The sequence below is a fragment of the Copadichromis virginalis genome, linkage group LG1 (assembly GCF_057382275.1).
Source record: "Copadichromis virginalis isolate Kocher_CV1m ecotype Utaka linkage group LG1, C_Virginalis_male_GT1.1, whole genome shotgun sequence".
NCBI classification, from domain to species: Eukaryota; Metazoa; Chordata; class Actinopteri; order Cichliformes; family Cichlidae; genus Copadichromis; species Copadichromis virginalis.
Genome location: NC_140618.1, coordinates 6,818,127 through 6,832,757, shown reverse-complemented (window position 1 = coordinate 6,832,757; position 14,631 = coordinate 6,818,127). Strand labels below are relative to the sequence as shown.

The 14,631-nt window shown below is 43.3% G+C and overlaps 1 protein-coding gene across 4 annotated transcripts in view; it reads left to right on the top strand.

Moving 5' to 3' along the window:
• abcc12 (ATP-binding cassette, sub-family C (CFTR/MRP), member 12) overlaps positions 1-14,631 on the top strand; it is a 40,436-nt gene that overhangs the window by 7,341 nt on the left and 18,464 nt on the right. For all 4 annotated transcript variants that reach the window (XM_085437438.1, XM_085437495.1, XM_085437558.1 and 1 more), the window contains 3 exons: positions 408-653; positions 12,243-12,416; positions 13,366-13,513. In XM_085437438.1, coding sequence (XP_085293564.1) covers positions 408-653; positions 12,243-12,416; positions 13,366-13,513 — 568 coding nt within the window. The remainder of the gene's footprint in view (positions 1-407; positions 654-12,242; positions 12,417-13,365; positions 13,514-14,631) is intronic.

Below are 14,631 nucleotides of genomic sequence, written 5' to 3'. Positions count from 1 at the left end.
TTACCATGTATCTGTTAAGATGAAGTTGAAAAATTTGGAGATAGTCTGTACATTGTGCAGGGAAACAGCTTCATAGCATTATGCCTCCATTGCCTTGCTTGACAGCTGGTACAGTGTTCTTAGCTTTGAGAGTTTCTGCTTTACTCCTCTAAATGTATCTCTTGTTATTGTGGCCAAATAGCTCAGTCTTGCTCTTGTCTGACCGTGTAATTTGTTCATGGATGGCATTCGACTTGTCCATGTGGGCAGCTGCAAATTTCAGTCGAACCCGAATGTGTCGATTTTGCAGCAGGGTCTTCGTTCTTTCTCTGCACCCTCTCAGTCCATGGTGATATAAAATATGTAATTTGATCTTAAAGATTCATGTTATTTAAGTGTCACTAACCATTTTCTCCCTGTTCTTTCAGGCTGTACTGATCAGCATGATCTTAAATTATATTGAAAACCCAGAGGAGTCCGTGTCCAACACAGTGTCCTATGGTGTTGGTTTGTCCATTGGTCTGTTCACCACAGAATGTTGCAAAGCTCTCCTAATATCCTTGCTGTGGTCAATAAACCTGCGCACAGCAGTGAGACTGAAAGGGGCTTTCTCTACAGTGGCTTTTCAGAAAATCATATCGCTGCGGGTATACAGCGGTGTTTCAATGGGAGAGGTAAAGACTAGTTCTCACTTCTATGGCAAATGCAATATAGCCACATTTGTCTGAGAAAGTTTTAATGCTCTTGTAATTGATTCTAAAGTAATTTTATCCACTTGTACAATATTCTTACAGCTGATAGCCTACAGAGGCCAGTGTAACAAAAATATGCTAATGTCTTTTTTAGCAAAGATTTCATTTTTGCTTTAAAAAACTTTGACATTGCTTTCACCCACGCTGTAGTGGAACAAACTTGGATGTGGGGTGCTGTTTGTGTCCATGGTAGACATATATATATATATTTTTTATAAATGACATCAGAAACAGCAGTATGCGACATTACGTGATGGCAGAGCTTCAGTTCATCCTTTGTCATTTTTTTTTTTTTTTTTTTAAATAAATAGGACAGGGGGAATGAATGAGAGAAAGAGGGGGAGAGAAAGAAAGAAAACCAAAGGGGAGAAGAGACGGTGAGAAGGGGGGGAAGAGAGAGAAAAAAAAAAAGAACTCCTGGGTCACCTGTATGGAGAAAAACAAAAAAAAACAAAAAAAACAAACAGAGGAGACAGCAAACAACAAAGAGCAACATAATAATAGAGAAAACAAAGCACCATCACAATAAACTAGCTAGTCATAGATATCAATATTTACTAAATAATAAACGATATTGTGCAGCACGCAAGATAGACAGCGCACAGTGTGCTTTGAGGCAGCAGCCAAGAAAGCTTTAGTCCGCGTCTGTGAATACCCATGTGTGCATACCTGTGTGGATCAGCATGCTTGCATTCCAAAGGTTTCTCCATGTAATGATCTGCTAGGGAGTGTGGGGGGGCCACAGCCCCGTCCTCCAGGGTGTGAAGTGGGTATGGAGGAGATCAAAACTCCAGACATCCAGAGGCCCCCAGAATACAAGAGACCATGGAAGACCAACAGAGGGGCAGCCGCGCCACTGTTCCAGTAAGAGCTGAGGAGAGTCCCAGATGAGGGCTCGCCCAGCAGCCGCGGAGCAGAAGTCAGGGGGAGTTGCAGTGACGCGCCCGTGAGCTCCGCCGGCCCCCAGCTGTGCCTGAGTGACCGAGCCCCAGGCCGAGAGGCCGGGGGCACCCCACCTCCAAAGGGGCCCGAGCGAGCCCCAGGCCCCAGGCCCCGACAAGCGGCCGCCAAGGAGTGAGCCGGTGTGTACCCGGACGCCCACCCCCAGATACAAAGAACCACCAACACACCGACACCTGAGGGAGTCCGCCACCGGCAGGGGAAGTGGTGGTGGGTGGAGATAGGCCTCCAAACCTTGGAGGGCCTGAGGTGTCCCCAGAGAGGTGGCGTCTGATACCCAACCTGACATATAGACACAGACATACGGGCACACACAGACACAAACATCCATTCCCACCCTCATGCTCTCATATGCACTCACTCCACACTCAACCAACGTGGAGACAGACATAAAGAGACGCTGTACACACAATCACACTCCCCAAGCGTACTCTACAAACCGGGTCTAGGTACCCTTGCCCCTGGAGGGGGGAATTGCACCCAGACCCAGGTGGTGTTACCCTTTTCCCTGCGGTGGGGAGAGGCAGACCACCCCGACTCCGCAGCAGCAGGGAGGCCCCACACCCCAGACCGCAGTCGGACGGCCAACTCCTCCTACTAGCCCTCCCGCTCCAGCAGGCCGCAGAGAATGGGGGTGGGAGAAGACTCCAAACCTCCCTCCACCCGCTCATTGTAGTGTTGATGCATATGTGTTCTAAGGTGCAATTAAAACCCAGGAGGGCATGGAGCTACCTGCCAAGGAGCAGCAGGTAAGCGCATAGTCCCTCCTGATAGCCCTCAATGACTAAGTGTATTTAAAATTGAGAGGTGGGCAACGACGTCAGGGGTGAGGTATACACCCTGATGGTAATTTGGACTCCGTGATTGTGCCCACCCCCAAGATCCTATATGTATGTGTAATGAGAGTGTGAATAATGTGAATGTCTAAGTTGTGGGATAAAATTGAGGCAGAGGCAGCCAGAAGGGGACGGGGGGGGGGGGGGGGTAGCCTCCTCTGCACCCTGGTGACATACCCCCACTCCAAGGCCCTGCATGTGTGAGTGGTTGTGGAGGAGCGGGAAGAGGGAGGCAGCTGGAGATGGGGAGGGAAGGAAGGGAGGGGCAGGTAACCCCTCCCTGGGGCCAGCTCCCCCGCTGACCCCAGTAGGCACTCCCACCCTTCGCGACCCGCCAGGGAAGGGGGGCCCAGGCCCATCAGACCGGGGCCCAGTGCAGTAGCGCCCTCCGGCTCCACAGAGCCCTGGACAGTCCACCCAACCCCACCACAGAGAAAACTGCACCCACCCCACCATCCACACATCTTCCAGACTACATAAGACGGTAAACGCCCAGGCTGAGATCTTCCTCCACCTCTCCTGTATCTCCCCCTCCTGCAGAGAGTTCCTGAAGAGAAGAAAGCTCCTGCAAGATGTGACCATCCCCCCCACCAGTTGAAGAGCCCCCCAGGCGGCTCGACGCACCGGCGGCACCCTGCTCCAGGGCCGGGCCCCCATGCACCCACCCGCCCACAACCCCGGCAACACACCAACCAGGACCCAAGCCCCCAAGGCCCGGCCCGGGCCCCAGCCCAGAGACGGAGCGCCCCCAGAACCTCACGCCCATCCCGGACCCACCCAGGGGCAGCCAGGTTGCCAGGTCAGTAACCCACGTCCGTCAGCACAGACCCTCCCCTAGCCCCGCTGCACGCAGCCGCGAGGAAACAGTCACCTGAGAGCCAACAGAGCCCCCAACCGGACGTGACCGCTACCCCGGGTTGAGCCCCCCAAGGAAGATGCCTCCGGGGAACCCCCCGACGCCCTAAGCCTGTCCCTACCCCCTCACCAATCACAACAGTGAAGGCGGGACCAAACTATGACCCCCCACCCCCACTAGGTGATGGAGCTGATAAAAGGGGCCCAGAGCAATTGATCTAATGTGGTGGCAGAGGCTGTGTCAAGACTAATGTAATCTAATAGATAATTTCTATATTGGTTAGAATTAAGATTATTTTTATTTTTCCAGTTCATGAGGACTGTTTTCTTGGCTATGCATAGGGCAGTGAAGATCATATGGGCTATATTCTTTTCTGAAGTGACATTATCTAAGCTGCCCAGTAGACACACTAAGGGGGAAGTTGGAATGTTACATTTCAGACACTTCGATAAGTCTTCACATATCTCGCGCCAAAACTTCTGAACTGGTGGACAGAACCAAAGAGCGTGGATGTAATTGTCTGGTGTATTGCCTTGACAGTGTGAGCAGTTGTTGGAAGATGTAAAGCCCATCTTGAACATCCGATGGCCTGTATAGTGCACTCTATGAAGTATTTTGTATTGTATTAATTGCAGACTGGGATTTTTAATTAATTTAAAAGTTTTTAAGCAAATCTGAGACCAGAAGTTTTGGTCTAGGTTGACTGATAAATCTGCTTCCCACTTTGCAGTAGGAAGGGATATTGATTCATCTAATTTAGAAAGTGTTCTGTATATTTTAGATAATAATTTGGGGGATTTAAGAGTAAGAAAATGTGCCGCACTTAGTGGTGTTTGTAATTCAACTTGACTGAGGTTAAATTTCTTTTTTACTATGGATTTAATTTGTTGATATTCTAAAAACCTTGTCTTGTTGATCCCATATTGTTCAACTAGTCTGTCAAATGGAATAAATTCTGTTCCCTCTAATATATGTTCTAAGTATTTAATTCCTTTACAACTCCATTCTGGGAAATTAATCATATTATTGTTTTGTAATATGTCAGGGTTATTCCAGATAGGTGTACGTTTGCATGGGATTAATGAAGACTCCGTTATTTTTAGAAACTCCCACCATGCTGTTAGAGAAAAGCTGATGTTGATACTTTTAAAGCATTCATGTCTTTTGATGTTTGAGCTAATAAATGGTAGGTCTGAAATCTCTAGATCCTTGCATAGTGCCTGTTCAACATCTAGCCAGGGCTCAACTAAGAAGGTATGTTTTAACCATTCTGAGATGAACTGAAGCCTGTTGGCTAAGAAGTATTGGTGAAAATTAGGCAGATCTAATCCTCCTCTATCCTTGGTTCTTTGTAGCGTTTTTAAGCTAATACGCGGGGGTTTATCTTTCCAAAGGAATTTGGAAATATATGAATCCAGAGATCTGAACCAATCTTGTGATGGTTTGTTAGGGATCATCAAAAATAAGTAATTTATTTTTGGCAAGATCATCATTTTTATAGTGGCGACCCTTCCCATGAGTGATATGGGTAAAGATTTCCATCTAGTCAGATCGCCTTCTACTTTCTTTAGAAGTGGGATGTGGTTTAGTTTAGTTAAGTCTGAAAGCTTAGGAGAGACATTAATACCTAAATATTTAATATTTCCGGATTGCAGTGGGGCAGAGGAAGAATTATGGAAGGAGCAGTTAATGGGGAGAACTGTAGATTTTGGCCAGTTAATTGAATAATCTGAAACTCTTGAAAACCAGTTTATTAAAGTAATTACCTCAGAGAGGTTGGTTTGTGTGTTTTGCAGAAAAAGCAACACATCATCCGCATAGAGACTGATTTTATGTTCTATGTTCTTACATTTTATGCCCTTAATTGTTGTAGCCTGTCTAAATGCTGCTGCTAGAGGTTCGATAAAAATTGCAAAAAGTGAAGGGGAGAGTGGGCATCCCTGTCTGGTGCCCCTCAGGAGACAGAAGCTGGAGGATGTCTGGTCATTTGTTCTGATACTGGGGAATTGTATAATATTCTTATCCAGTTTATGAAAGAGTTTCCAAAACCAAATTTGTGTAAAGTTGCGAATAAAAATTTCCAATTAACTCTGTCAAATGCTTTTTCTGCATCTAGAGATAATATTATGGTTTCGATGTTTTTATCGTATGAGTAGTCTATTAAATTAAGTAATCTACGAGTGTTTGTTGAGGAGTGCCGACCTTTTATGAAACCAGTTTGGTCAGGATGAATTAAGAGGGGGGTCATTTTCTCTAATCTCTTTGAGAGAGCTTTGCAGATTATTTTAAGGTCTACATTTAAAAGAGAAATTGGACGATAGCTTGAGGGAAATAAAGGGTCTTTGCCTGGTTTTAGCAGGAGACTAATGTTGGCAGAATTCATATTTGGTGGTAGTCTGCCCTTTTCCTCGATTTCCTGCAACATGCTGTGGAATACTGGTGCCAAAATTGTCCAGAATTCTTTGTAGAATTCTGCAGGGAAGCCGTCTGGACCTGGAGCCTTATTATTGGGCATACTTATCAGGGCTTCCTGGAGTTCACTTGGCGTCAGTGGCGAATCCAGTTCCATTGCTTGACTGTCTAGTAATTTTGGAAGAGTTACGTTGTCAAGAAACAGATCAATTTCATTTTTAGATGGGTTTATTTGTGGTGAGTATAAAGTTTCATAGAAGTCCCTAAAAATGTTGTTTATTCTTCCAGGATCATATATTGTGTTCCCCGATAAATCTTTAGCAGCACATATAGTTATTTTTTCTTTATTTATTTTTAGCTGGTTAGCTAGAAATCGACCTGATTTGTTACTGTGTTCAAAATTCTGCAAGCGAAGTCTTTGTATAAGGAATTGTGTTTTTTTATTAATAGTTTCATTTAATTCTAGTTTTGTTTTGCATATTTTGTTCAATGTTTCCTGATCTTGGTGGGACGCGTAGGCTTCTTCTAGTGATTTGATGTTTTTTTCTAATTCCTGAATATTTTTGTTTTCTTCTTTCTTTTTGTGTGATGAGAAAGAAATTATTTTACCTCTCATCACAGCTTTCCCTGCTTCCCATAGAACAGAAGCAGATATTCCGGGAGTGTCATTAAAGTCTAAATATGAAGTCCATTCCTTTTTAAAGTATTTAATAAAGTCTTCATCTTTAAGTAGTGATATATTAAATCTCCAGTTTTTACTTGGCGTAGTATTATTCTTGTGCATTAGTGTTAAAGATACAGGAGCATGATCGCTGACAGCTATAGGATGAATCTCAGTGTCTGAAATGTCACACAGCAGTGAGCTGCTGACCAAAAAATAATCCAGACGAGAGTAAGAGTGATGAACATGCGAGAAAAAAGTATATTCCTTACTGGTGGGGTGAAGAGAGCGCCATGCATCGCAAAGACCAAAGTCGTTCATATACTGTTTGATTATATTTGTGGACTGCCAATTACGCTGAGTTCCTGTTGTGTTGAGCCTATCCATTTCTTCATTTAGTCCAAGGTTGAGGTCACCGCCAAGAATGAGTGTGCAATCAAGGTGTTCAGAGAGTGCACTAAAAAAACCGTGGAAGAATGATGGTTCATCAACATTTGGACCATATATACTAACAATACATAGTTTTTTGTTCAATATTGATAGTTTAATAATTAGAAATCTACCCTCTGGATCTATAACTGTATCGAGTACTGTAAAATTAACATTTTTATGTATTGAAATTGCTACTCCCCGTTGTCTAGAATTATAACCGGCTGCAAACACATTAGGAAAGTCAAGTCAAGTCAAGTCAACTTTATTTGTCAATTCTGCCACATGTACAGGACATACACAGAATAGAAATTGCGTTACTCTCAAACCCTAGTGATTAGAAAAATGCAAATAAAATAATTAAAAAGTAAAAATTTAAATAAATTTAAATAAATACAATACAATTTTACGTATAACAAAAAAAAGCTATGCAATATACAATATACAATATTCAAGTAAGAAGGCATAGTGGTGCAAAATAGGCAAATAGTGCAAATGGGGATTTAGTAGTGTACGGTAAGAGATAGTGTAACAACAAAGGCTTATGAGGTCCAATGCTTAAGCAGTCCAATGCGCCACAAAGTGACTGGAGCAGGCCAGTGAGTGCGTCAGAGAGTGAGTGTGTGTGTGTGTGTGTGTGACAGAGTTCAGTGAGACCGTGGTGGAGAAGAGGGGAGAGGGGGGCAGAATCGGGAGGGAGTTTAGCTTCCTGACAGCCTGATGGATGAAGCTGTCCTTCAGTCTGCTGGTCCTGGCCTGGAGACTCCGCAGTCTCCTCCCTGACGGCAGCAGCTTGAAGAAGCTTTGCATTGGGTGCGTGGGATCAGCCGCTATGCAAAGGGCTTTTTTAGTGAGACGGGTGCTGTAAATGTCCTGGAGGGAGGGGAGAGAGACACCAATGATCCTCTCTGCAGCTCTCACTATGCGTTGGAGGGTTCTATGGCAGGACGCATTGCAGGCTCCAAACCACACAGTGATGCAGCTCGACAGGATGCTCTCGATGGTGCCTCTGTAGAAAGTGTGCATGATGGGAGCTGGAGCTCCTGCTCTTCTTAGTTTGCGGAGAAAGAAGAAAGAAGAGACGCTGCTGTGATTTCTTGGCCAGTGCTGTGGTGTTGTACGTCCAGGAGAGATCCTCTGTGATGTGCACACCCAAGAACTTGGTGCTGCTCACTCTCTCCACAGACGCTCCGTCAATGGTCAGAGGAGCATGTTGGGTGTGCATTCTCCTGAAGTCCACAACAATCTCCTTTGTCTTCTCCACATTCAGAGAGAGATTGTTGTCAGCACACCACGTGGCCAGGCGTCTCACCTCACTTCTGTAGTCGGTCTCATCCCTGTTGCTAATGAGACCCACCACCGTTGTGTCGTCCGCAAACTTGATGAAGAGGTTGGAGCTGTGTGATGGAGTGCAGTCATGGGTCAGCAGAGTGAAGAGGAGGGGGCTCAGCACACATCCCTGCGGGGCCCCCGTGTTTAAAATGATGGTGCTGGATGTATTACTGCCGACCCGTACTGCTTGAGGTCTTCCGGTGAGGAAATCCAACAGCCAGTTGCACAGTGAGGTGTTGAGCCCCAGCTGGACCAGTTTTTGAGTGAGCTGTTGGGGGATTATAGTGTTGAATGCTGAACTGAAGTCTATGAACAGCATTCGAACATATGAATCTTTTTTGTCCAGGTGTGTGAGTGCTGAGTGGAGTGCAGTGGAGATGGCATCATCGGTTGAGCGATTGGGCCGATACGCAAACTGGAAGGGATCCAGGGAGGGGGGCAGGACAGTCTTGATGTGCTGCATGACTAGTCGTTCGAAGCACTTCATCAGGATGGGAGTAAGTGCAACAGGACGGTAGTCATTAAAGCAGGAGGGAGATGACTTTTTTGGAACCGGAATGATTGTGGTGGCTTTAAAACATGTGGGGACGACAGCCTGGATGAGTGATATGTTGAAGATGTCAGTGAAGACATCAGTGAGTTCCACTGCACAGTCTCTCAGTGCACGACCAGGAATGTTGTCAGGACCCGGAGCTTTACGTGCATTGATCCTGCTGAGGGATCTCCTCACGCTGTCCGGGGACAGAGTCATCACCTGGTCACCAGGAGGGGGTGGGGTCTTCTGTGCAGTGGTGCTGTTTCGGACTTCAAAGCGAGCAAAGAAAGTGTTCAGCTCGTTCAGCAGGGGGATAGTACTGTCACAAGTCTGTGGTGGGGGCTTGTAATCTGTGATGGTCTGAATGCCCCGCCACAGGCTCCGTGAGTCTCTGCTGTCTTTGAAGTGATGGGATATTTTCTTGGAGTACTGTCTCTTAGCCTCTCTGATGCCACGGGAAAGGTTGGCCCTAGCTGTCCTCAGGCTTGCCTCGTCTCCATCTCTGAAGGCAACATTCCGAGCTTTCAGCAGCCTGTAGACCTCTCCTGTCATCCATGGTTTTTGATTGGCCCGGACAGTTATGGTTTTCGTGACTGTTACATCCTCAATGCACTTGTTGATGTAGGCTGTAACAGTCTCTGCGTACTCCTGGAGGTCAGTGGTGTTGTTGTAGGTGGCAGCCTGCTTAAACATGTTCCAGTCTGTGGTGTTAAAGCAGTCCTGTAAAGCCTCTGAAGACCCTTCTGGCCACACTTGTATCTGCTTACGAACCGGTTTGGTGGCTTTAACGAGCGGTCTGTAAGCAGGCATTAGCATGACAGTGATGTGGTCTGAGGCGCCGAGGTGGGGGAGGGGAAAAGCTTTGTAAGCTCCTCTCTGGGTGGTGTAAACAAAGTCCTCAGGTGTTTTAAGTTCATTTAAACCTGTGACAGGTTTGTGAGTTTCTTGTAATAAAACAACATCTGCCTGTAGTTTTTTAAGCTGGTTAAATATTTTTAACCTCTTTCCTCTGGTGCCAGCTCCATTTACATTCCATGTGACAAACCTCAGCATGCCCTTAATTGTGCGTGTATGTCTAATGATGTATGCTGGGTGTTTCGTTTAGACAGGTGGAGAGAATATGGAAACATCCCTTGTTTGTAAATAGAAAGAGAAAAAGAAGTGTGGTGAGAGACTCCATAAGTCTGACTATGTGTGTGAATATTCACTAATATGAACAAGCGTGGCTTGCTTATGTGTCCTGCAAGTCTGTGCGTGCTGTGAGGTTGTTGTGAATGTGCTGCCGTTGAGCTGATGTGTTTGCGTGATCGTGTTGTGAAAATATGGAGAAATAGAGGTTGTTGTTTGTAGGTGAGTGGGGAAGTAGGTGACCACAGCAGTGAAAGACAAGAGAAAGAAAGAAACCACATGAACTGTGAGCGACAACAAAAAAAAAAGAAACGAAACGGAAACATTCCAATTAAAGCAATGACGGAGGGTGACGGTGTTATATCTGCTATGACATCATATTGATATTACTAGCTTAAACTCATGTTAAAGGAGAGAGTGTGAATGAATAAGAAAAGAGTGTAGCGGGTTCTTATCTGGAGTGCAGTCAGTATAACCACGGTGTGGTGCCGAGGTCGCGGTAAAGCTGTCCGTCCACGTAGAGCCGGTCCACGGCGATGACAGCACGGGAGCCTTTCTGGATGAAGCTACGTCGAACTGGGAACAGGATCTTGCGTCGTTCCAGGATCTCTTTGGGGAACTGGTCGTTCACGCTGAAGTCCGTTCCTTTCAGCTCTCTGCCGCGACTCTTCACCTGTTCCTTCTGTTTGAATTGACTGAATTTGGCCACAATAGGCCGTGGTCTCCCGGTCCGCGACCGCGCGCCCCCCAAGCGATGTACTCTATCGAAGTCGATGTTCTTTACGGTGTCCTCCGGCAGCTTCAGGTGGATTTTAATGAAGTTTTTCACCGTTGCCTCTGCGTCCTCTCCGGCAGTTTCTGGAATACCAGAAAACACAAGATTATCTCTCATGCTACGGGCTTGTAGATCGATAACGGACTCTTTTATTTTTTTATTTTCAATGTTTAGCTGGGTCACGTTATCGGTGAGAGATTTAACCGACTCCCGTAGCGTGGCATTTTCAGCGGCAAGCGTTTCCACCTGCCGCTGGCTGAATTCCAGGGATTCTCTCAGAGATTTAAATTCCCGGTGTAAAATCTCCACCAGGGACAGCCTCGCATCGAAACTGGACAATTGCTTGTCGATTGACTCCAGGATTTCTGCGATGTCTTTGCCGGTGTTGTGCCAAAAAGTGATTGTCTGCCAAAAACTGATTTCCGGTATTTGCCAAAAACTGATTGCTCGTATTTAAACTGCTATAAGTAACTTGATGGCCTATAATATGTGAAACATATGTCAAATGCATCCCTCATGGATGACACAAAGTCATATTGAGCCACAAACAACATTCGTGTAACAAGGTAGAAGCCGCAATCAGTTTTTGGCAGCGACTTTTATAGAACCTTTATTTATGCAGTTAAAAAAATCTCATTAACATTAAAAATGTCTTTTGTAAGAGTAAGACAGCAGAAATGGCAGCAAATATTACAATAGTTCTGTAAAAAATATTGTAAGTGGGGGAAAAGGACCGGATTGGTTATAATGTGAGTACAATAACACAGAGTTATAAAGATACTTGAAAAAACAGATAATCTTTTAATTCTATATATAACTCCTTTGTAAACGCTGTTCACCGAAGTCTATTTACCAACATACGTAAAGATATTACACATAAAAAATACACGGAAACATTGGAAATCACTTTTTGGCAGGCAATCACTTTTTGGCACAACACCGGGGCAGGCGATGTTGTACCGGGGGAGTCTGCCTGGCGACTTCTCTTCGATGACGGCGTCTCGATTTTGGCCGGGGAAGATGCACTCTGGGCCTTATGCATTACTAAATCTTGAAAACAGCGGTCGATGTAATCTTGGAGAGCGTCTAAACTCTCCCCGTTGTCCTCCAGGGTGTTAGAGATGATAAAACAGATGTTGTTAGTTATATGACAATTGATTAGTATATTTGGTAATACTGAAGCTTGGAAAACCTTTGTTAAACTCTATGCTACCATTTGCTTTTTCTCCGCCAAAATCTCCGGCGTCTGACGTCACCTACAACATCACTTCCGTCACTTACCGTCCATGGTAGACATTAGTGGACCAGATGTAATGTCTGCTATCTGTGAACATGAAAAGCAACCCTTGTTTGTCTTTGTTGCTATATTCTATCTTGAATGAGCATGCTTTATATTTTGACGTGTATACATATGTTTTACATGTTTTTAATATCTCATGTATTCTTCTTTCTATCCCTCCATAATGTATTATAAATTATCTTGTGAGTCAATAGTGCTACAAATAATTTGAACTTGTTTTGACATAAAAGAAATTTGTTTTGATGCAATTCCTAATTAACTTTTCTTCATATCTTTCTGCTGTCTAGATGATTAACATTTTGACCAGTGATGGCCAGAGAATGTTCGAGGCTGTAGTGTTTGGGAGCTTTCTGCTGTCTAGCACAGTGCTCTATGTTTTGTGTATTGTCTACATATGCTACATCCTGGGCTACACCGCACTGACTGGAATCTTCACATACCTGATTTTTGTCCCTGTACAGGTCTGTGTATATTTCACATAAATCTGACATATCTTTACATTAGAAGCTGTGAAAATAAAGTTGGTTCTTATTTTAACTGAAAATAGTGGAAAGTTAGCAAATCCAAATTTTGGAAATTGTATGCTTATATGCTATATTTTCAAATTTGATGTTAGGAACAGAAATGATTTTAACCTTAATGTTGTAAAGAATTTGTATATTCCTGGGAGCTGTTTTGCTCAGGACAATATGTTCTTGTAGAATTTCCCACTACAATTCTGACCCAGGAAAAGGGAAAAACAAGGGCTCAATTAAAAGTCCTAATGTACTGCCTAGGGGAAAGCTTTTGCACCTTGTGCATAGTGATAGTGTAGACAGGCAAAATTACATAAATTACATCATTGTTCAAAAATGTTTGGCCTATTTTGTGGCTAGGGTCCTGGAAGAGGTTCCCTGTGGAGACTCCATAGTTCTTTAGGAAGCTTGATCAGGGGGGAGGTGTTTGCGAGAATGCAAATAGTTTGTTTTTATGCCAGCAACTCTTTTTTGCTAGCATAAAATTCTTAATATCTAAAACTTAATACTGACCAATAATGAAATATAAGTATGTGTTTAATATGAGCTAATGAAAAATAATGGCAAATACTAATGTTGCAAAAACCAGACAAACAAAAATAATAAAAAAAAACAAAACAAAACAAAAAAACTGCACAAATGAGGTTTGTAACAATAATATAATAATAACAATAAGAATAAGAATAAGAACAATAAGAACAAAATATTATATCACAAAAAATTGAGGCATATAGAACGGTATGTTTTACCTTTCTATAAACTCATTTCCTTGTTTAGTAAGCTGCTAAGATAGCAAAACTGATTTTTCTGTGTTTTTCTTATATTATCCCAAATATATTACTTTGTAAGTGACTAAAGTTAATAAGAAGCAATGTATTTTTCTTGATTTTTGTAGATTTTCTTGGCCAAGCTCATAAATAAATTCAGATGGAAGTCCTTATTGATAACTGACAGCAGAGTTCGCACGATGAATGAGATTCTCAACAGTATAAAGCTAATCAAGATGTACGCGTGGGAAGATTCTTTTGAGAAGACGATTACAGGTATGTCAAGCTGTTTCATGTTGATATTTTTTAAATCAGTATGTCAAATATCAAGGAAATATTCATACACACCAATTTGTTTAAAAACAAAATCAGCAAACATATAGTCACAATGGTATGTATGGGCATCCTTATGTACAGTTGTGATCAGAAGTCCAGATGCTTTTGGTCACCATCATCAAGCCTAGCCGCAAGAGGGTTGAGGTTAGGGCTTTAAGCTTCTGGACTGGTCTTCTAAATGTTAGTCTAATTTATCCATTGCAAAACCAATTTTGTGCCAAAGTGGAAGAATTTGGAGGTACCACTGGCCACAAAATAACCCCAGGCAACGATGCTTTACAGCTCGTACTATTATCTTAGGTTTGAAAGCCTCATCTTTACTTCTCTAAGCGTATCTCTTATCACCATAACTCACTTCACTGTGAAAACTGATGTCGATGTTCTTGTACTTAGAATTGTTTGAAATGATGATCTTGGAATCTGCATCTTGTGTAAATCAATACTTCTCTTTCTGAGATCTTCACTGAGTTCTTTCTCTTCCCCATTGTTCTGAGTATTGGTCCGTCCAATGATTGTTGTTAATGAAATCCTTTTTATGCTGGCAAAAAGAACCTAAAAGTTGCCATTAATCATTATCACTAACGAGATAATAATAGGTTTTGGTCCAGTCAAGTGAAAACACATTGTAGAACCATCAACACCGTCATTACATCCCAAAGACAGAACTGTTTAAAGAAATAGTTAAAGCCCTAAATTACAATGACATTCATGAGTGTATGTGAACTTCTGACCGCAACTACAGATCTATAATGAGTAAGGTGACTTCATGTCTAACTAATCCATACACTTTTATGTACCTCTCACAAGTATATCTATTTGTTAGACTCCCTTCATTACAAGTTGAAGCAGTCATCTGCCTCTAAAACATGCAGTTGTTTGTGAGAACATCTTGAACTCTCACTTACTTTCAATTTACCTTGAACTTTTATGGACATTCATTGGCTTGCTGCCAAATCTGGGGCACGTGTTCTCATTTTCCTATGACAAGTAAAGTGCATGTGGGAATATGATATGCTTTAGTATCTTATGATCTTGTTAACTTTCTTATCAACACTGTG